This window comes from Ipomoea triloba, chromosome 5 (assembly GCF_003576645.1).
Source record: "Ipomoea triloba cultivar NCNSP0323 chromosome 5, ASM357664v1".
Taxonomy (NCBI): Eukaryota; Viridiplantae; Streptophyta; class Magnoliopsida; order Solanales; family Convolvulaceae; genus Ipomoea; species Ipomoea triloba.
In genome coordinates, this window is record NC_044920.1 from 23,832,337 (window position 1) to 23,855,667 (window position 23,331).

A 23,331-nucleotide genomic window follows, 5' to 3' on the forward strand; every position below is an offset into this window, starting at 1 on the left:
GATCTTATGATTATTTATTTAATCCTATATTCCTATATTCTAACAAAGCTATTCACAAATGTCACCTTGCGCTTTACTCACTTGTGCCCTTTGTTTCGGAGATTGTACCATGATTGTTTTTCGTGTTGCGTTACCATGTTAAAAATTGTCAAATCTACGTCACCAACAATAAGAACGAGTAATTTTACTTAATGCACCGCGCCACCATCACTAAGAACGAGTAATTTTATTTAATGCACCGCGTCACTAACACTAAGAACGAGTAAATTTACTCAATACGTCAATAAAAATATATTACCTAACGTACTAAGTATTATAGCGATCTAACATGTGAATTGGCTTTAATTTTCATTTGAAGTAATTTTATTTGATGGACCAATAAAAAAATCTTACCTAACCATACTAACCATTATAACGATATAAGTATATAACACGTGAATTGACCTTAAATTCTACTTGAAGTGATATTTCGTAATACATATTAATGGGTCATTCCTTACTTTAGTGGATTATTACGGCGATCGTTAAAGTCTTACTATTTAAGGGAATTTATTTTGATGTTTATTAAATAAAGACAAAATAGCTTATTTCTTAGAAATGTGTTATTTGGGCATAGAGTGAAGGAAAAAGTAAGAAAATATAGGCAAAATAGTCAAATATGCACATCTACAATTGTTCTATTAACATCTTGGACTAAAATAAGATGTAATTGGACACATTCACTTTTAAAATGTTATTCACTTAGCATTTTTACAGGTTTTAACTAAGTAACCATTTCACAATGTAGATATGAAATTTAAATAAAAATAAATTGTTGACTGTTAAAGGCATTCAAACTCTAAGAGAAAACCACTACTCTCTCCCCCCCTCATTCTCACCGCATTGGCCTTATCTCAAGATTTCAATCTGAAAACCAACTGCGCAGACAGATTTCATTAACAACTATTTCTCGAATGTACCACCACTATCTACCTCTCGTATCACGCCAAAATGCAAGAAGTAGAATTCCAGACCCCACCCGAAACACCAAAGCTCTACCATGACAATTTTCTAGAGATTACCCTAAGCGTGATTCATCTGATGGAAGAGCTATGGGACTTGAGGCAGGGACACTCCAACATACGACGGTAGAAAACGAGCTCGAGCATGTAGGGGTTGGTGCAGTACCAGTTGTAGGAGGAGCTAGGGGTTTTCTGACCGAATCATGGTTGGGGAGGTACAGGCAGAAGTCGTCAAAGATGGGGTACTAAGAGCAGTTAGAGAGGAGATTGAGGTTGAACCGTGACGGTGACCATGAAAATGATGAATAAAGTGAACAAAATTGTAAGGTCAACCTTAATAGTGAGATTTTTATTGTGATTTTTGAGTAGTGTGATTAGGAAAGAAAAAATTGTAGAAAAGATATTAAAAAAATAAAAATAAAAGGGGAAAATGGTAAAATATACCATTTAACTTTTGATGAAAGAGCAATTAGGCCCTCAAACATTAAAAAGGTTCAACTACACACTTCAACTCTTTGAAATTGTAGAATTATACACTTTATCTCTTTAAATTGTGCAATTAGATCTAATATACAGGTAATCAACGGGTTACCAAATAAAAAATTTAATATATATTATTTATTTTTATTTTTATTTACTTTTGGCCGGTCGGCGACGTTAGTCGCCACCTTCCGGTCTGGAAAGAGGTTTTCGTCGCCTGGAAGGAGGAGGCAACGGGCACCTCCTTGCAGATTGGAAGGAGGCAGCATCCACAGAGGCGGCAACCTTCAGCCTCCTTCCAATCTGGAAGGAGGTTGCGAAGGTCGCCGGCCGACGAAAACAAATAAAAATAAAAATAATTAAATTAAATAAATAAATATATATATATATATTTCTTTTAATTTTTTACCGGTAACCTGCTGGTACCTATAAATTAGCTCTAACTGCACAATTTTAAAGAGTTGAAGCGTGTAGCTGAACCTTTTTAATGTTTAAGGGCATAAGTGTTTTTTTATCAAAAGTTAAAGGGTCTATTTGACCATTTTCCCAAATAAAAAATAAAATAAAACAAAAATTGATTTTAAAAAAAGAAGAGAGAGAGAGAGAGAGAGAATAAAACAGACTTATAATGCGCCCGACACAGACGGTGCACAAACTACACGCGCCCGCTGGGCATAGTCTGTGGCCTTCATGCGAACTCTCAAGGCAACCAATCAGATTCAAGCGGGTCCCACTTGATAGGAGCATCTCACTTCCTCTCTCTCTTCCAAAGTGGCAAAGATCTTCTTAAAAACCGTGACAAAATGACTATTGTAGAAGACCTAAAAGTAAATGTGTTTAATTAGATCTTATTTTAGTTCAATGTGTTAATTGACCAATAGTTGATAGTAGATGGTCATATTTGACCCTTCTATGAAAACTAAATTAAATGGGGATTGAAAATATGATTTGACATAAAAAATCATAGATTCATGTATAATTTAGAATAAAGAAAATCGTGTAATATTACAACTTGAGGAATGAGTTTACTAAGCTGAGAAATGAATAATCGGAGAAAGGAAAAAGGATCTCCCTATACTTATATTTGGGAGTTGGCATTTGCCCCTAAAAAATGACACCCCCAATCTACCACTGATTTCCAATCTGATGGCTGCTGTTTTTTTATTTAACATTTGGATTTATTTTGTTTTTCTAATTGCCATTAATTTTTAATCAAATTACAAATTTACCATTACCCAATAAACAATGCCATTTGCCCATACAAATTGGCACCCCCAATCTACCACAGATTTCAAATCTGATGGCTGCGATTTTTTGATTTCAGATTTGGATTTAGTTTTTTTTTTTTTTTTCTAATTGCCATAAATTTTTAGATAAATTACAAATTTATCATTATGCAATAAACAATTAACAGCCACTAGGGAATGCCTGATAAGTGATAACAAGACCTCAAAAGTATGAGAGAGAGAGGATATCCAGCTTCTTGGCCAGCTGAAAATGTTGGCAGAAGTTTCAAGACTGTCTCCTGTCCGTCCAAGCAATCGCCGGAAAATTGCCCAGAACTCGAAAGCTTCACGCGACAATAGGCCGACGGCGGGAGCACGGTGGACGAGCTGAGTTTTTCCGGTGACCGGCGGAGTGGTCGTGGATGGTGGCTAAGCTTCCTTCGGTGCGGCTGGACTCCTCCTTCTTCGAAGATTAAACCGGCGAAGGGGCGACCTCGCCGAGCTACCGGCAGATCAACACAGGCGACCTTCAACCTGGGTTTTCCTCTCCAGCGTGAACGAACAGAACTCTGGCGAACCTTCAGCGGTGACTGGGCAGCGTCCTTCATCATCATCTTCACTCTCTTCCTTTCTCGCCGGCAGAGCGGCGGTGAGCTTGGACCGCGTCTGGGTCTCCACCGGTCTTCGCCCTCTCACGTCGTCGGCAAGTAGCTGCGGCGGAAGCGTGGTGGTCACCGGAAAAACGTTTTTCGGTGATGGATAAATTTTATTATATTAATGCTTCAAACTCTTTTATTCTAAGTTGTAACTTTTTGAAAAGAAACCTCAATTTAAATAATTACTATGGGGTATTTGCATCTCTGGAGTTGCAGTTTAAATAGTTCTTTGTCAAAATTAAATATTAATTTGTGATGCAGGAATCATCCATTTGCCTGGCGATTGAGAAACCCAGGTTCCAGTGGGTTGGAATATGTTCTGATATTACAAAACAACAAAAACAACTCATTTCTAAGCTTCCAGTAAAAAGATGACAAAAACGGTAGCCTTGGGCACCTCTCCAAGAATAACAAGCAATCCGGGTCTCATAAAAGCCTGGAAAAAATAAAAAAAATAAAAAATTGACACACGGGTAAAAGATGCTAGAATGTGAAGTGCACTAATGGTTATATATGATCCATTACAACCTCCATAGTCGACGTAAACTAGCTGTCAGAAGTGTGTTGACAAACCTGCTGGGATGAAGGAAAGGACCCCAAGTGCACACAAGCCATAAGCTTGCGATAGCTCTCCACCCATGTGGCTAGTGTAGATGAAGAATGAGATGAGAAGAAGCAAACAGCCAAGACAGAGTAGGAAAACTGCTAGGCCAATTGATTTCCATGGGACTTTCTCATATGATTTTGGAACATAGTCATATCTGTGATCATTTCTCCCTGCCCGATCATCATAATCATAATCATCTTCGTCTATGGGAAGACGGTTGAAGCTTTTTAAAAAACACTCTTTTCCAATAAGCTCCAGTTGGGACAAACAAGCAACAATGGTAATTAAAAACCAGTACTGAGTAGCACAACATCAAACCATTCATATCTTATGGAGACCTGCACAATGTTCTTACACCCCTCCTTGATCCTACTATAAAGGATGTATTGCTATAATTCATTGGATAAAGTAAAACTTTTTGAGGAAAAAGAACATAACACACTTTTATTTTCTATTAGATATTCGAGCTTTTTGTTACATCATAATCAAGTTTTTGCCTAAATCCTTCTCTTGATTTTGCTTAGTTGAAAAATGGAGAGCACACAAACAAGATAGTTTGTGTATTAGAAGACTCCATATCAACTCAATTGGTATCTTATGCATGTTACACTACCATATGTCACTTCTATCAAATGCTCATATAACGAGATAGTAAATGTGTTATCATAGTCTTCACCCCATTTGCTACTCTACACTCAGTTACTAAAAATGAAATAAAGAAACGACTAATATAACCTTTATTCTCACAAAAGTCAAGACAAGATATATCCATAAAATTTCAAGGTTTGGGGTTCGAGGAGACAAGGATTAGTTTGGTGGTAAGTTTAGCCCCCTTCAATGTATGTGGCCTGGAATCCCTGGATCCAATCCAGCTTGGGATGGATACACAAATCATATCCCAATCCAGATTTTAGGCCCAATCAAGTCTAGTTTATACAGTAATATAATTCAGTTCTTTGCCACTTCTAGAGTCATCATTGTAGAACCATAGCCATAAAATATTCACATAGAATTGTCAAAGCTCTGTATGACAAAGTACCCAAAGGATATGCATAGTTTATACAGTAATATAATTCAGTTCTTTGCCACTTCTAGAGTCATCATTGTAGAACCATAGCCAAAAAATATTCACATAGAATTGTCAAAGCTCTGTATGACAAAGTACCCAAAGGATATGCATAGCAAGTGAAAATTCAATCGTTTGGCAAAGAATCTTTTAGTTTATAATGGGTGATCTTCAACAATTCAATGTGCATATAACCATCTCAGCAGATAAGACAGATTACGCATTTACGTTAAATAGAAAAGGATCTGAGAAAAAAGGAACAAAATAAATAGAGTTAATGATTGTCTAAAGTGGCATATCACAATATCTGTGCAATTCAGAAGTGAAAATAAGGCCTTCCTCAATAGTTAAACTTTTGTGTAGTTTTTAATGAGTTTTTGAAAGTGTAATTAGGAAAGAGAAAATGGGGGTGGAGGAAAAAAAATAAAAGGAAAAAACAAAACAAAACAACAAAACAGAAAAAAAAATTAAATTAAATTAAATTACGCACGCGACTGCGTGAGGCGCAGTGACTTTTCCCCTAGTGGGGCCCACCTTAGCCTGCCAAAAAAACCGATTTTGCAGGAGAAATAACTTTCAAAAACACCCCCCTTCCCATTTGTTAAAAACCAATCCATTGAGTTTTAAAATTCCAAAAACTTGCCAAAAGCTACAATTGTTCTAACTCATAAAATACATTATTCTAACATATAAAGTACATTATTCTAACTTATAAATACGTTATTTCATCAGAAATTTTATTGTTCTAACACATAAAGTACATTATACATTATTCTAACACATATGAAGTAGATTATTCTAACTCATAAAATACATTATCATACCTCATAAATTTGATTGTTCTAACACATATCAAGTACATTATTCTAACTCATAAAAGATATAATCTTATCTCAGAATTTTCATTATTCTACCACACACGCATAGTAATGCATTTTTAACATCAAAATAACGTCGTTTTAGATCGTGATTCATACAGCTGTGTAGAACACTGTTCGCATAATAATGTGCACGGTCTAAAGCTTTCTTAAGGATGAAATTTAAGGTGCCTTTGGGAAGTCGTTTGAAGCGGTTGGAGCATTTTTCTCTTGAAATAAAATTTCTAATATTCCCTAAAATATATCAAAAAATTTTATATTCCCTCAAATATTTATCTCTTGAAACTTGGTGGGGCTTGAAACGGTTTAATGTAAATTGTCCATTCTGAATGTCATGACTTATTGTATGGGCAACCCACGACGAAACTTCCAGCTGCCATAATAATAATGAACTGATCGATTCAATGAACTGATGGATAATTTTTACTACAAACTGGATGCTGCCCAACCTTTTCACACACCCACTTTATCTCTCTTTTCATACCTTTTTCATCCACTTTTTATTAAAATAAAGCAACTAGCGTAGTACAATGATGTTACTTGTTACGTTTCGGTTTTGATATCGTAAATTAGATGGTCTCACCCAAAAAAAATCGTAAATTAGATGGTCTCACCCAAAAAAAATCGTAAATTAGATGGGGAGTCTAGAAATTTGCTATGGTATCATTAATAAGGTAGAGTGTACATGAGTAGTACATTGATCGATCAATTAAAAGACTCGTGACAATATTGTATCTTATGAGTCTATATATATATATATATATATATATATATATATATATATATATATATATATATAGTCTCTCCATTGGAACAAGAGAGTAATACAACAAATTCTTCTCATCTTTCTTAACATAGTATCATAGCAAAAACTTGAAGATTTTTTTTTCCGCATAAGCAGTACAATTTACTGTTCGTTCCAATTTTTATTATCGAATTACTTAATATTGGTAAAAGTTTTTGTTAAATTGTTGTTACACATCCGGTGAGAATGTGTATAAGATGATCCCTTATTTGGCGATCGCGGGACGAGCAAGCTGCATATATTATACATAGAGTCGATTTACTTTAAGTTGGTCCGTTAGTTTGACTACGTATGTCTTCCTTTGATTGGATTACCATGGCGGTTGGACAGTATAGCCATGCGATACATGACCTTGACCTGCGATGTTCCTCCTCTAATGCATGCAACCTAATGTGTCCCGTCTAGCTATATCTAGTCATCTAGAGGCACATGTCGGGCAACTTGACTGGCCGAATAAATATAACTCATAACATTAATAATCAAACAAATTCTTTATTTGTTTTTAAAATTGTGTTTAACTTGTGCACCTTTTCTAATTTAAAAATAGATAATGAAAAACTTCTTAAAAAAATAAAATAAATGCAAGATATTTTATATTATTAATTAAAATATTTATGTAATTTAGTTATAAAAGTTTAAATTTTTTTATATATGTAATAAATTGTGTGTCATATTTTATATATTATCGGAGCAATTTTTAAAATTTTATACTTTTAGGTACAAAATACTATCATTATCATTTGAACAATTAGACATCCGACTTATAATCACAACAATCTAACTGTAAAAATATGTAGATCTACACTAGCTACTATTCTTTTCCCGGAACACAACTGAGTCATCATGAACATAACTTAACCAAATTAAAATATGTAGACTGTTGTATCTACTGTCCAACCAATTCACAAGAATCAGTAAATTTGTTCTCACGAGGAATTCATCCCTTTCAAGTGCAACATACAACTTTCTATTGCATTGCACTCAACTTTCTTTTTTTCTTTTTGAAAGAAAATAAAACTAATCATTAAGATCCAAATTTAAAACCGTACAAAGATAGGAATTAAAGGAGAGTTAGACCACCCTTCCATACAATCAAGCCTAGAAACAGACTTCTTAACTATAACATGAAAATAAATATACAACATATTACAATTGCCATATAATTCTGACATGTCTTCTTCATAAACTCTATAAATTTTTAATAATATATTGAATAATAATTATGAAATTATTGCATAGACACTAACGCATTACATGTGATAGCTTTGCCTCTTTCCCATCATCGCAAGTTTAAGATTACAATATAAATTGCCTAGTAACCAACGATGATTAGCGTGCATTAGTTTATTGTTCATCATGTCTTCTCTCTCCCTCTCTCTCCCTCTCTCTCCCTGTGCATTTTGGGGTATCACAACATTGATTAAGGATCACATGATCTGCTTTAATTTCCCATGATCATTCCAAAATATTCCCAATCATTTTTTTTAATAGAACTAGAATATAGTCTTCAATTCCTAATGTGTTTTACTTTTCATATGTGATTTACAAGTTATTATTATACGCATATAAGTATGATTTACTTGGTTTACATTATCGGGTAATAACTTTAAATTTTCCTCGTCATAAAGAAAAAAAAAAGAAAAAAGAAGAGAGTATATACTAGATAAGCAATAATATGAATAAATTCTAAATCATTAGAAAACTTGATCAGTTAGGTCAATGGTGTGTTCCTTTAACTTTTTTGGCAACCATGACAAATATGTTTTTGCCAAAATCTAAGATATACATACATACACACACACACACACATATTTGCAAGCAGTGAAATCGATGAAATTATCGAAATTCGACAAAATCATAAGATATTTACAAAATTCTCATTTGTCTCATTCCCTTCTTGTCACCACCAATAGTAGTTTGAAAAGTTGAAAAGTTTTTTTTTTCTTTTAATATATATTTAGGGGATCACAGCTTCACCGAATTAATTTTAAGCCCACAAACTAAGTTTAGAAGTAAATTGCGAGTTATGCAATCAGCCTACCAGTCATACTGATACACTCTCATTTGTACCTATTTTACTTGTGTTTTTATGTAGGTTTTATAGTTAATTGTGTGATAAAATGTTGTGTCCAATGCTTATTTCCTTGTTTTCATATTTTAAATGGTATAATGCTTGGTTTAGATGTTTTTGATGTGTTTAGAAGTGCATTAGAACTATTTGGGAGCAAAAGCCAATTCAAAGGAGCCAAAGAGTTGTAATTCCCGCTACCATGGCGACATCTTGGTAATCGGACCATATCTCTTCCTATGAATATCCAAATGAGATGATTCTTGAGCCATTGGAAAGAAGACTTCAAGGGCTACAACTCTTATGAAGACATCAAAGTGTAGATCAAAAGGAAAACTGGTCAAAAGATCAAAGAGTTGTAATTCCTGCTAAATATGGCGACACTTCGGTAATTGGACCATATCTCAGTCTAGGAGTATCTAAATGAGGTGATTCTTGAACCATTGGAAAGAAGACTTCAAGGGCTACAATTGTTATGAAGACATTAAAGTGTGATTCAAAAGGGAAAAGGGTCAAAATCAGGCTTCAAGTTAGAGCTTCGTCACAGGCGGATTCTCGCCGCGGCGAGCTTCATTCTCGCCGTGGCGAGAATCCCAAATTTTGGGCAGTGACGCTCTCGCCGCGGCGAGAGTTGCAGATCTGCGATTTTGCAGTTCTTTGAATTGCCATTTTTGCCCCCCATTCTCCTCCCACTATAAAAGCATCACTTCCTATCAACCCTAACAAGCTTGGCTGCGGATTTGGACCAAAAATGAGAGCAAGGAAGAAGATTTGAAGCAACAACAAGAGAAGAGAAGAGCTTGGAGGCATCATTCGGGAGAATTTCTTCCTCTCTTTTCTATTTTAAAGCTTTATTGTATATTTGTTGAATTTATTTTAGCCATGATAGGCTAAGCTTTCCTTTGGGATTTTTGGATTGATAAGTGTTTATGAACCTATGTGCCTAGTTCTTTAATTGCTTGAATGAAATATCTATTTGGGTTTATTACTTGTGTTGTAATTGTGGCTTAATTTCTTGATGCTTGTAGTTAAGGATCCTAATTACTTGTTTCATTGCTAAATTTGTCTATGAATTAGAGCACCCACAATTGCACTTGATTCTTGTACCTCGAGAGAGGACATGTTGATTAAGGGATTTATTGTGAATAGCTCACGAGAGTGAGTATTCCAATTGTGAATAGCCCACGAGAGTGGGTATTCCATTTATTGCTTGTTCTTGCTTATACGTTGTGAATAGCTCACGAGAGTGAGTATTCCAATTACCTTATTTTGGGTTTGAATTACGAGAGTAATCTTTCCCTTTTAGATTGCAATCATCCACACTTGTTGAACTCGAATGGTTATTTCACTTTAGATTGGCACTAGGTGATTAACACTTTGACAACCAAAAATCCCGCTTTTAATCTCTTGTATATAAAAGTCCGTTTGCCTTGCTTCATTTATTTTGTTTTCATAATTTTAGATAAATACACATTGTTAGCGTTGGAATAGCTTCTCGTGAATTAATTAGTAACTAGTGCTTAATACCCCGCTTCCCTGTGGATCGATAACCCCGGAATACTCCGGGTATTTGTTTGTACCTAAAAAGTCTACGACCACATACCCTAGTTTTAATGCATACCCAATGAATCTAATCCACATCTTCTAGTATTATAGGCCTTTTTCTATTCATGTTTCCAATGAAATTTAATTTTCTAAATTTTTATTAAATATTTAAGGTGGTTAAAACACGCAAGATTTCTAACAATTTTATACTACTACTCATAAACTTGGTTATATTTTATCGTCCCAAATCCATTTTAGATTACCCACAAGATATTCAAACTTGTAACTCATTTCAAACATGTCATCATGTTAATTAAACACAATTAAATATAATATAAGTTAACTAAAAACCCGACTCAAGTAACACGTTTAAAACTCAAATCTTTCCCAATTAATACCCAAATGTACTTTATTCACTATCATTGTTAGGCCGACCATCAAATCATTTAATTAAATTATCTCATGTTGAATGTAATTTGTTTGCTTACTCTAAATATAATTATTACAAAAAAAAAAAAAAAAACTAATTCCGTCGCCGTGTCTTCATGTCTTATTTGGAGCCTAAGCTTTTAATCCACGCATGATGCAAGAATGGAGTAATTGATCCGAAAATAGGATTTTGTTGGAAAAGAACATCCGAATTGGCGGAAGAGTACGTAGCGTGACAACTAAATAACCATAAACCATGGACGACAGTGGAAAAATGGGCGACAACAAATGGCTAGACAGACAACTTAACCTTGCTGCATTCATTAGTTGCAAGCTAAGTCCAGTCCCATGGTACAATATTGTGCATGTTTTCTTTAATCCACCAACGCGAAATTTTGTGATTTGTTCCTTGGATTATCCGCTTTCTCCCTCTCTGGTGTTCTTGATATCATCCTCTTTCCAGGGAGAGGGAGACCCTTTTATCTACATTATCTTCAGAACAAAAAGGTGAATGCATCAGAGGGGACAGAGCCTGCCTCTCTTACAATTTTGTTATGTTTTTGAATCTGTTCATTCCTTTTTAGGTGAAAATTTGGGCTTTAGTATTGATTTAATGTGTGGGATTTCAATAAAGTTGCTGGCTTTATTTAAGTTCTGCAAAATCAGAGCCCACCCACTGTGCCATTCCTTTATTTTTTTGATTTATTTTAGTATTGCCCTCAAAAATATCACCCTTGGTAGTGTCTTGATCCGGCCTCTTCTGTTGTTCTTTTATTGAGTTGTCTCTTTCACTAATGATTTCTGGTTCTGATCTTTGTTGCTTGGTATTATATTATTGGTTTCACCTCTGCACTTAAATGGTTTGGTTTTCAGTGCATCTTGTTTGCTTATGCAGCTCTTCTCTGTGCAAATCGCAATAGTTTGGTAATCTTCTGCTTGTTTGTATATATATGCTGTGAATGATTTATCAAGGTACATGAATACATCACCAGTGAACTGTACTTGTTAATCTTTTTGTACTTTGTCCACTTCGAGTGGAGCCATTTTTTTCCTGCTCGAACTTTTTTTGTTTCTCGTTTAGCATCTTTTTATTCATATTCAGATTTGAAAAGTGATTCCACTAAGGTTATGTTCATGCCACTGCCTTTTCTTACTAAATATATAGAGATGTTTCATAAAGGTTAAAAAGGATAGACAAAGGGAAAGAGCCAACCACATTTTGGATCCTACGTTTCTTTCGCCTTTTTGTGATCTGTGTCTGGGTTTTTGCCTTTTGTTATCTGCACATGGATGTGCAGAGCAGTGTTCCATGTATCTGTACACCTATGTATCCATGGAATCCTCATATTCCGTGTATAATATAAAGTTTGGTTCTTTTCGAGTGTTTCTTTACGAGTTTCGTTGCTTTTTAGATGAGGATTGAGTTTTTCTTTTCGTACGAGTCTTGTTGTACTGTCATGGCCTTATTATAAGTTGATAATGCTCTACTGTTTTCTTAGTTGAGTTACCTGTAACCAGCAGTTCTGTACTTGAAGCATTTGTGGTTTGTTAAGGTAAATCCAGGAGTCAAGAGCTAACTTCATAGAACAATGCTTGCAGTTATGTGATTATAAGTATTGTTTAGTCTAATTACATAAATTTCTGAATGGCTGTTCTTTAATGGTCTCAGCTGAATATCTTGTAATTTTTTGGATAGCTGGCAAAGTTGGATTCTCGTTTGTGGACAGCATAATGGGTGCCTGTGTATCAACATCATCCCCGAGGATTCGAGTGAGGAGGAAATGCCATCGTCGCCCCAAAAGGCTTTGTCGAAAGGTTCCAAGTTCTGTTCCAGGAGAAACCAAGAAAAGGAATAGCAATGCAGGACCCCGAGTAACAGATATTGCTGTTAGTGAGATTGTTCACACAGCCACCATGTGCAGAAGACAAGAGGTTTCTAATCCCGCGTTGCATCTTTCTCAGTTGCAATGGCACCACAGCCAAATAGATGCTACCGGTATGCCCTTTCTTCTGTGCTGAATTCTGACCTTCTTTACAATTGTTTAGCATACTTTTTCAATTCCACAGAACTTTAACTTAGAACTCGAACCTAATACGAGATTTACTCGCTTTCAGTAATTTGCCAGGAAGAAGCGTGGTTTGATACAGTTAGTGTTTTGGAGTCGGATTCAGACGATGACTTTAGTAGTGTTCATGGAGGTAATAGCCATATATTTCATTATCATAGTTGCGACCAAAAACTTTTTCTGTCCATCCTTGTCTGAACTAAGTACTTTATGTACTATTTTTTGATGGCATTCCTTTCTTTGTTACAGAATTTCTCCCTCACATTCCAAGTGGACAAGTTCTTCAGTATGAAGCATCATCCTGCTTAGTGGATAGCAAATGTAAATACAAAGAATACCATGAAAGATATCTAAAGATAGATGGCAGTAGAACAGATAAACTTTTGAGCAAAGATGCCAAGGATCCAAGCGTGCTTGCAGTTATAGGAACGCAGGGCTATGAACTTCCGTCCTTTGGGAGGACTGAGGAGTTTGGGAACACGAGGAAGAAAACGTTAGATTGTTCTTACGAAGGTTTTAACAGTATAAAGTGTGACATTAGAGACACTGTCTCGGGTCATGAAAAAACCCAAGGGAATGTCTTGAAGTCTGTCTTACCTAAGTTGGTAAATTCTTTAAGTTTCAACGACAAGATCATTAGTGTACCGAGTCCAGGCCTTCATTCTCAAAGAAGGCAATCAACTATCATCAGGCTATCTGTCACGAGGACATCCATTGATCAAGTGGAAACAGATGAATATTGTAAGTATCTCGCCCTTTAAACCTTCATCCTTCTTGTTTTTGGCTAAGATCATAATATGGGTTTTGTATCATAAAAAAAGTGGCATGGTAGCATGTTTTACTGGAATATGTTTAATTTGATCTGATCATAAGAGTACTGAAACTTCTGCAGGTGCATCAAAAATGCATCTTTTTCGTCCCAGAGCAGGACTTATAATTCCTCATTGCACAGAAGAAAAACCAACTTCAGGAACTTGGTCTGCTATCAAGCCCTCAAATTTTACGCTTCGCAGCAGCAGCTTTTTCAGGTATGCTCGTAGTTTCAGTTTATCGAGCAGTTCCTCGCTCTGCAGATTGATGGCGTGTGGCTACCCGTGTTTTGCAATACATTGACATGTAGTCCATTCAATCTGCAGAGACAAGAAGAAATCCCCCGCTCCAAATACCTGTCCTTACGCTCCCATTGGAGTTGATTTATTTGTGTGCCCAAGAAAGATCAATCACATTGCACAACATCTTGAGCTTCCTTCTATAAAAGCAGATAGGAAAATTCCTCCATTACTAATAGTTAACATTCAGGTATGTTTATCCTCCGATCCTCACTCCAAAATGCAAGCTCTTGTTGAACGGGATGCTGCCTCGTGTAATGCAAATTCATCACATAACCCGCAATTTTACTACAATTTCTTCCAGCTGCCTACATATCCTGCTCCAATGTTCCTCGGGGATGCTGACGGGGAGGGTCTGAGCCTTGTATTGTATTTCAGACTTTCTGAAAGTTTTGAGAACGACATCTCGCCCCAGTTTCAGGACAACATTAAGGTAATTATGTGGTTTAAAGCTGTTCAATGAACTGCATTGTTCTGTCAAGAGAGAGACAGAAGTCTGATCCTGGTTTATGCTACAGAGACTAGTTGAAGATGACATGGAAAGGGTTAAAGGATTTGCTAAAGAATCCATGGTTCCTTTCAGAGAAAGGTTGAAAATTATGGTTGGAGTGGTTAATCCAGAAGATCTTGTATCAAATTCAACTGAAAGGAAACTTTTGAATGCATACAATGAAAAACCAGTGCTTTCCAGGCCACAACACAGCTTTTATCAGGCAAGAATTGACACAATCTTTTGTTTCTTTGATTCATGTAATTAACATCTCAAGCACACTTTTCCTGTCACGGACAGCTAAGTTGGTTCCTGGGTAGTATATTATGGGTAAGGACTCAAGAACGAGCCTTGGTAGTTGCAATGTTTGGGAGTTACACCTGTTGTGGTGGGCTCCTTGTCGGCACTAGGCACTGGTCCTCCCACTTATTAAGCCGCTGAGTTACTATGATTTACCCCTCCAATATTATGTGGGGCCCGCCTTTCGTGGGCAAGGAACCACCCCAACAGACATTCTTGGAATCCATCTCTTTACATCATTGAATACCCAACAGAGATATAATGGATTCTTGAATGGGATATTTCTCAATTCTCAGACACTCATTTTCGCCTCCCTGCAGGGGCCGAATTACTTTGAGATTGATCTTGACATTCATCGCTTCGGCTATATAGCAAGAAAGGGTCTTGATGCTTTCAGGGAACGGTTACGAGAGGGAATCCTGGATCTTGGTTTAACAATTCAGGTTTTGCTATACCTTCTTATCTTTTTTTTGTTTTTTGATGTTTTTGTTGAGTGAATCATGTTAGCAAGGCCTTCAGTTCTTTAGACATGTCAGATTCTTGTTGTTTTTCCTTCTTTATATTACCAAGTAAACCATTTTTATGGATCAACAGGCACAAAAACCAGAAGAGTTGCCAGAGAAAGTTCTTTGCTGCATCAGATTAAACAAGATTGACTTCATTGATGGAGGCCAAATCCCAACACTCATGAGGCATGGGGATGACTCTTTCTCAGATTCAGAGTAGCATCTTTGGGAAAAGTTAACTGTCTGCAAAAACACCTTTACCGACTAGTCCAGATTCTTATCAGTAGCCGATATGAGACGCATGCAAAAAGCTACTAACATTTTCATCGAGAGTGTCAATATAATAGCATTCACTCTAGGAATTTAATATTTTATTTGTTGTTGTTTTTTAGTTTGTTCTGATAAGTTCATTGAAATAGTATATGAAAAATAAATTCAAACAAACTTTTTCGAAGTCACAACATTTCTTCATTAACCTATCCAAACACTAAAAAAAACTAAAATATCAAAAACACCCTGTGCGACGAGTTTGACCAAGAGAGGATAGTAAATATCAAACTCATAACGTTCTGATATGACAATCATTCTCCACCCAATTGTTTATTCTTTTTGGACAATTTTTCCTTGTCTTGATAGTTAATACCAAATTATGTAGATCTGTTTATAGCGTGAATACGATGTCTGTTTCCAAACACTACAACTGATGTGCTCCAACTTTGTTATAGTTTTCATTTTTTATTTTCATCTTGTGATTACATTGAAGTTTAATACTCCGTAGGATTATAGTTTCTTTCAATTACAAACTATTTTACATAGTTTACCCTTAAGAGGAACAATTTGATCATCACTATAATGCATAGAAACTTTAAAAATGGCGTTTCCTCATTTAAAAAACGTTTTTATTGGTTTTTGTCATTATGATTGGGAGAGAAGAGAGAGAATAAGAAAACAAAAACAAAAACAAATGTCAAAAAAAAAAATTCACCTTACGCGCTAGGTACGCTTCACGCGTGAAAGAAGTGAAGCAGCATTTTTTTTTTTTTGGTGTGGGACAATGGATTCCACAAAAAACTTATTTTTTTTTCACTCTCTCATATCCTCTTTCTCCTCCACATATGTATTAAAGCGGTTGATAATGCAAAATACGGATGCGAAGCTAAAACGGGAAATACGATCTATTATTGCTTCAAAGATTCAAGTCCGGTTTACAAAGTGAATAAAGGGCTCGAAGGGCTCGGTGGGTCGACAGTGGGCTTTCCTACTGTCCGAGCTCACTTCAAGGCTTAATCAAGAATCAACCAAACTCTCCCCTCATAAATGCGGTATTTATAAGAGGGAAAAGGCACGATCGCCGGGTCTCCGGCATGACGGGAACGTGATGCGCATGCGCCCGCCTCACACCGGGCCCAAGCGGGAGGGAGCACGTGATGGACCTTGACACGCCCCTTCGCTGGCCGAGTGAAGACACTGTTCGGTCCGGGACATCCGACCACGAACCGATCGGGACCGAACCGCCGGCCTCCCGACCATACGGTCTCCGACCGGTACTGGAGTGTATTTAGTATCAGCTGTAAAAATCTCAAGTGAAGATGCTATAAGCAAGTCCACCATATATATGTATTTTCTTTAAGCTTGGTTTAACTTAAAAATGCTAGTAGTTTTACCATACAAATCTCAAATCCCAAGGCAAGCACTTTGTTGTGTGCAATCCAAAAAGTCATCCTATCTTGGCTTTGTACGTACTACTATATTGATTACATAACTACACAATTGGTTGCTTTTTTTTTTTTTTTTGTATGAGAAAAACCGGAAGCTATTATTTGATAATTATATATGAGGTAAACTCCATTCTTTTGTAATAGTCCATACTACACATAAAAGATTAATTATATTAAAATGATTTTGTATGGCAGACTCGACTAAAAATATGTTGACAGTAATTAAACTTGTGACCTTTAAGGTATGAACAATCATATTTCTCGTGTCTAGCGGAAAAGATGGGAGCAAGATAGTGGTAGAAATTTTGAGGGTATCCGTGTAATTACAGAATCTGCATCTCTACTTATTGAAGGACACATTACTTAGTGTTATTTTGATTGGTACAATGTTGTCTTGAACAAGAAACTGTAAGAGAATGAGACATGAGGAACAGCAGAAGACAAAAGGTGTATCCTTTATAAATCCATCAATTGTTTGTATAATAACAAATATTCTCACAATGCCATAAAATATTGTTCAATTTCTGCTGCAAAGGGGATGTTACAAAGATGACAAAAATCATCCCCTTGCAACACTGTATAAGCCTGGGAAAAATCCCAGACAATGTGACACACATACATCCATATTGAACAATACAATGCAAGAAGGGCTCAACGTCGAAAAGTAAATACAAAAAGTTAAAAAGTAAAAACGCGAGAGATTAGTTGTGAAGCGTATGAGGTGCAGCAAGGAAGCCTGCAGTATCAGAGACATGAACGAATCTACGCATCATCTTCCCCCATGGCACTCGGGGCTAAAAAGTTGTCAATCGAGCTTTCCATTGTTTTCGCCCTTCATAAACATGGAGTATCAGTGTTCAGTGATTGTGCATTAGCAGTTTATGGTGCTCAGTTACTTGCTAGGCCTTAAAAATGCAGTCCATATTTGTATCTGCTGTCCTGTAATGTCGAAGAAGGTTGGTGCCGATCGAAAAAAACAGAGAATGGCCCTCGTTAACATCAAATTTCGATGACTTTGAGGTCCAGATAATGGCACCTATGAAGTCCAGGCATTGCAGGACATAACTACCACCCCATTCAAGTTACACATCTGCCAAAATGGAAGGGAGATTATAAAGTTCATTCCGAATTATTGAATTGAGAGCGAGGCGTAGTTTCTCCACAGATATGAAAACACAAGTTCTTCTTAACATAACATTGTTTACGTTTACCTCTGAAGAAACGTGATCTTCGAACTGATTGAGCTGCTTGGTCATCCTGCCTTTTATGTACCCGGTATGTTAATGGTCCTGAGAACGCCCGCCCATCAGAGTCCTGATTCATTCGGGTATAATCATCAGCCAAATAAAGCACTCCTTTAGACTGTCATTGATCATTTTTCAAGAATTCTATAGTGTATATAGGTAAAGGAATTGAAGAATGCTAACCACTGATAACTCGCGTGACTGATATATATCAGGTGACAGAAAAGGCGGTGGTTGTTCCTCCTGCATATTGCAACATTAGAAGGTATTTTTTTTTTTTGAGTACTACTGACTCTGTTACAATGTAGTATCTGTTTATAGCTACTTTCTCAACCTACTGAAGCACAAAGAGTCAACAGTCGCCTCTACTGAGGCTCGAACATTAGAAGGTAGTAAAACATCAATATAGCAGAATGAAGAAAGGCGGGGGGTCATCAGAACACTAACCACTGATAACTCCTTTGAGTGATATATATCTGGCGTGTGGAACGACAAAGGTTGCTCCACCTGCAAATTGCTCGCCCGAATAGAAAAGCCGCCAGCATCTTGCTCATCTGAGCCCAATGGGTCTTTGGACTGCAACGCGGTGGGTTCTGTACCGTTCAATGTTAGGCTTCTTGAATTGGCGTAGGCATGAAATCTTGAGGCTGCGCGATCCTGCTTTATCTTTGACCATCCGTAACTGCTGCTCGATGAGATCATTTGTGCGGGGACCGAGCAAATGCTGTCCCCTTGAGATACCTCGGTTGCAGTCTGGGAAGCTGCCTCTGACACGGTATCATATGATGATTTCGTTGACATCCGTGCCACAGTAGCGCCTCTAGAACCACTACCGTTGCCTCTACGAGAAGCATGAATGTTGGCCTCCACCTCCTTCATAGACACAACACAATCATTAGCGGAGAAAAGCTTGTTTCACTATATATATATATATATAGAGAGAGAGAGAGAGAGAGAGAGATAGAGACCTCAGTAGGAGCCAGTCCTTTTCGAAGTCTTCTCATATTTCTTGAAGATCCAGATCCCCTTACACCGGAACCTGCCTTCCTTCTGTCATTCAAATCGAGACTTTGATTAGCCAAAGAAACACCATTTATTCAAAAGAAGATCTCATCATTAGAAAACCGAATTGGTTGAAGCTGAATTATGGTCTCATGTATGAACTTCAAAAGTAAAAGCACTTCACCTCCTAGCTTCGTCGCGGAATTTTGCATCGATCTCTCTGTTTGGTGGGAATTTCGGCATGCTTGATGGATCACAAGCATAGGGCTTTGTATGGAAATACTAAATCCAGATACACAATATAAACACACACGATTAACGATCTATCGGGTAATAAGGTGCGAAATAACATTGTTATGCCTCACGGTTTCTTGAACCTCGAAGCAAAATGCAAAACCAGAAATGATAAACTAAAAGGAACCAGAAAATGCAAATTCTTTTGCAAGAGGTACCTCGGAATTAAGAGAAGATGAAGCTGTTCCGCGCTTATAAGGCTCTATTGAGAGAAGCGTTTCTATAAGGTTCACAGCAGATTTTGGTAACTCTTTGCATCTTTCGCGGAGGGTACTCTCATAAGCAAATTGGGGCTTAAAGATGGCTGCAAGTGGAAGCTTGGACTGTTCCCAATAGTCATCAGACGGTGAACCACAGAGTTTAAAGATTTTGTGCAATTGTTCAACCTGCCAAACAAACAAACAAGAACAACATAAATCAAGACAGATAAGGTAAAAAAAAAAAAGATATCGAGCAGAGTTTTAGGAACACACTGACCTCAGTTCGCCCTTTGAGTACAGGCCTCCCGAAAAACAGTTCTGCAAAAACGCAACCAGCACTCCACAAATCAACCGTCTCGCCATATCTTGTTGACCCCAGCAGAAGCTCAGGCGGGCGATACCACAGGGTCACCACTCGACTGGTCATCGGTTGCTTGCTCCTTGCACTCACAAAATTTGCAAGACCAAAGTCTCCAATCTTCAGAATTCCTTCATTGTTCACCAGAATGTTGGATACTTTGATGTCCCTATGCATTACCCCTCTTGAATGGCAGTGTTCCAGTCCAGACAATAGCTGCTTCATGAAGCATTTAATCTATCCAAGAAAGGAAAGGGCAAAAGAAAGATGAACACCACAAATCTTGAAGCCAAGAAACTAAAAGCCATTCATCAAAAGATCATGAACACTACACAGATTTCAAGAATGAACAAACCTGTGAATCACTGAACTTGACGTCAGGGCAAGACAACAGCCCAGAGAGATCATGTTCCATGTACTCAAACACAAGGTATATGCTACAGGATGACCTAGAAGTAATAATGCCCTCCAGTTTCATGATGTTGGGATGATCAAGTCTGCGCAGGACAGTTATTTCTCGTGCCATAAATCTAACACTTTCAGGTTGGAAATTGTCAAACCGAACCTTCTTAAGGGCAACCATTTTGCCATTATCAAGATCACGCGCCTTGTACACACTGCTGTATGTACCTTGTCCAATCTGCAGATTAAGATAAAAGAATGGATCTTTATCAGAGTATGTTTTGTTCTTAGGTAAGGTGAAAGCAACAATGGGAAACCCACAATCACTACATAAGGGTAAACCCCCTTTGTAGTCTGGCTAACAAAGGATCAGGGAGGTAAATCAGCCTAGGTTATCCATAGCTGACTGATAGCCTAGATTGCACATAGATGACTATTTCAAATCAAGAAAAGACCACAATAGATCGCTTTCGTTAGAGTCAAACTTCTAACATTATGATTACCAAGCCGATTATCAGACCAAACATGGCTAGGGTTGCCCAAGAAAATGGGGGTTCTTGATTTGATTCCAGTTATGCAATTATATGAGAGGTAAATCAACCTAGATTGTCCTAATAGCCTAGATTGCACATAGATGACCGTTTCAAATCAAGAAAGAACCACAAGGAGATACCATAGCTGATCTGCTTAAATTAAGAAGACCAATAGATCGCTCTCTCGTTAAAGTCAAACTTATAGCATTATGGTTACCCAGCCCAAACATGGCTAGGGTTGGCCAAGAAAATGGGGTTCTTGATTTGATTCCAATTATGCAATTATATGAGAGATATTTGGATTACCTTTTCTAATCTCTGAAACTGGTCCGATCGGAGGGGAAGCCATCCTTCGACGGCTTCTCCGGCGACGGCAGAGAGCCAGCCAGGCCACCCAGCAGCTAAGTGTTCCGCTTCCGTTAATCTCCCGAATTTGATACTAAACGCAGCCTTCTTCACGGGCTGCCCCTTCTTGACGGCGGCCTTGGAATTATTCTCAGAAATTTTCCGGGAGGGAGAAGAATGTTCGTCCTCCCCTTCCTCAGACTCCTCTCGGATCTTCTCCAGCCCTCCGAACCCGACATTGGAGTGGGTGGGGCCCACCAGGGAGCGGCGTTGGCCGCCCTTCCGGGCGTGAACGGAGGCGGAGGAAACCGGAGAGGATTTGGCATCGCGGCGAGCCTGTTTGGAGCTGACGCAACCCATGACCTGACCTCCCAAAACCCATCAACCGGTGATCAGATTTTGGGGGATCGATCGGATGCCGGCGTTACAGACTCATTGGGACTGCGTCAGTGATCCCCAGAAGAGGCACGGAGGAGAGGACAGGGATGGGGTGCCCCAGGACACAAGAGAATAAAGCAAATTTCAGAATTTCGCGCTCTCGTCCATTTTCGACATACGCGGAGAACAGTGGACGACCTCAAAATCATCATCAACCTCTCCGAAAGAACAGGAGCGCTTCACTCTCCAATCGGTTTAATTTTTATTTTTATTTTGCAAGCGGTTTAAAATATTTTTTGTCGTTCATGATTCTCGTTTTCTGTTTTTATAGTTATGCTTGAGAAATGTTTTTTTAAAAGATCGACCCGTGAAGTTGTCGATATTACAAATTAAACCTCATATTGTTTCATAAAATACGTTCAGACCCCTTAAACTTATATATTTGTTTTTTATTATATTTTTTAAAAAAATGTTTTTTTTGTCCTTAAGTATCTCTCACATTTATTAGTTCTTAATTATTATTATTTTTACATTTGGTGCATGATGACTATTATATTTTTTCAGTATTTAATTTTTTTGTCAATTATTTTGTCAATTTTAGGTGTAACCTCTCACATGGTATTTATATGAGTTATTTGAATATACGCAACATATAGACAATACAATTACACAATGGAGTCTAATGGTATTGATGTTAACATTGATGATAATAATAAAAAAAAATATTGATTCGAAGGATTAAATGTGGCAGAAATTTGATAGTAATGTACAAAATGTGAAAAAAAAAAATTAATTGCCAAATATGAAAGAGGTACAATGATCGTAGGACCAAAAGAAAAAAAAACAACTCTATTGATTATTTCTATTATATGGAGTATTTATCTATTTAAAAGTGTACTATTTTTTCATTGAGCATTTATTTGTTGTGTAATGCTTGATAATTTTTTTGCTCGAGAAATAAGAAGAATAAAAAAATATAGTTTGTGTTGTGTTTTGGACTTGATCCACACGACCACACTAGTTTAGTTTTTTCACGATTTTTGATGATCCAAGTAGGAGAGATGAAGGAAAGAGAATATGAAAAAGAAATTAAAAAAACAAAAAAAAAAACAAAAAAAAAAAAAAAAAAAAAAAAAAAAAAAAAAAAAAAAAACAAAAAAAGTTCTGCATCTGACGTCCAAAAAAAAGGTATAACACGCCAACGGGTGCGTGCAGTCGCTGGGCGTTTGTTGTGCACGAAACGTGCACAACAACTACCTTTCTCATGTATAATATACTTGATGTAACAAATATGTGTATGTATTTTATACTCGGTTAGAGTGTATAGTCTCAGTTAGCTATATGTAAGGTCATGTATTGTCTAAAGTCCCTTCTCCAAGCATTTAATGAGTTTTATATAGAAATCTAGAGGGAACACATGCCAAGCATCCAGCATGCCGACCACGTGTCCTCCATGCATCAATCATGATGAGAACAGTCCTAGTGGTTCCACATGTCTTAAGATTCCTGCTACCCGCATAAAGATGATGTTGTCATACAATGCATTTCTTTTAGTAATAGGGTCTCATGCCCGGGAACGATCTTCTCGACCAAATGTGGTTGAGAACGCTATTCCATGTGAAAAA

The 23,331-nt window shown here is 37.1% G+C and overlaps 2 protein-coding genes across 7 annotated transcripts; one reads left to right on the forward strand and one right to left on the reverse strand.

Moving 5' to 3' along the window:
• Window positions 1-11,054: 11,054 nt before the first annotated feature.
• Window positions 11,055-15,497, forward strand: LOC116019479. Of its 6 annotated transcripts, none has more exons than XM_031259700.1 (10): window positions 11,055-11,112; window positions 12,458-12,757; window positions 12,877-12,960; window positions 13,077-13,568; window positions 13,720-13,855; window positions 13,964-14,126; window positions 14,241-14,369; window positions 14,455-14,649; window positions 15,047-15,169; window positions 15,321-15,497. In XM_031259700.1, exons 2-10 carry the CDS (start codon window positions 12,493-12,495, stop codon window positions 15,450-15,452), a joined length of 1,719 nt encoding a protein of 572 aa, XP_031115560.1. In that variant the 5' UTR covers window positions 11,055-11,112; window positions 12,458-12,492; the 3' UTR covers window positions 15,453-15,497. The 6 variants fall into 6 exon arrangements, with proteins under 6 accessions (XP_031115560.1, XP_031115558.1, XP_031115557.1 ...); XM_031259698.1 differs by lacking the exon at window positions 11,055-11,112 and adding an exon at window positions 11,134-11,268; XM_031259697.1 differs by lacking the exon at window positions 11,055-11,112 and adding an exon at window positions 12,092-12,314 and having other exon boundaries at window positions 12,431-12,757.
• A 1,889-nt stretch (window positions 15,498-17,386) lies between these two features.
• LOC116019478 (probable serine/threonine-protein kinase At1g54610) lies at window positions 17,387-21,940 on the reverse strand. Its single transcript, XM_031259693.1, has 10 exons — window positions 21,290-21,940; window positions 20,404-20,688; window positions 19,968-20,285; window positions 19,649-19,876; window positions 19,381-19,478; window positions 19,163-19,244; window positions 18,642-19,067; window positions 18,378-18,437; window positions 18,162-18,264; window positions 17,387-18,040 (listed from the first exon to the last, which is right to left on the reverse strand). The coding sequence occupies exons 1-10, from the start codon at window positions 21,686-21,688 to the stop codon at window positions 18,033-18,035; spliced, it is 2,007 nt and encodes a 668-aa protein (XP_031115553.1). The 5' UTR covers window positions 21,689-21,940; the 3' UTR covers window positions 17,387-18,032.
• Window positions 21,941-23,331: the final 1,391 nt, after the last annotated feature.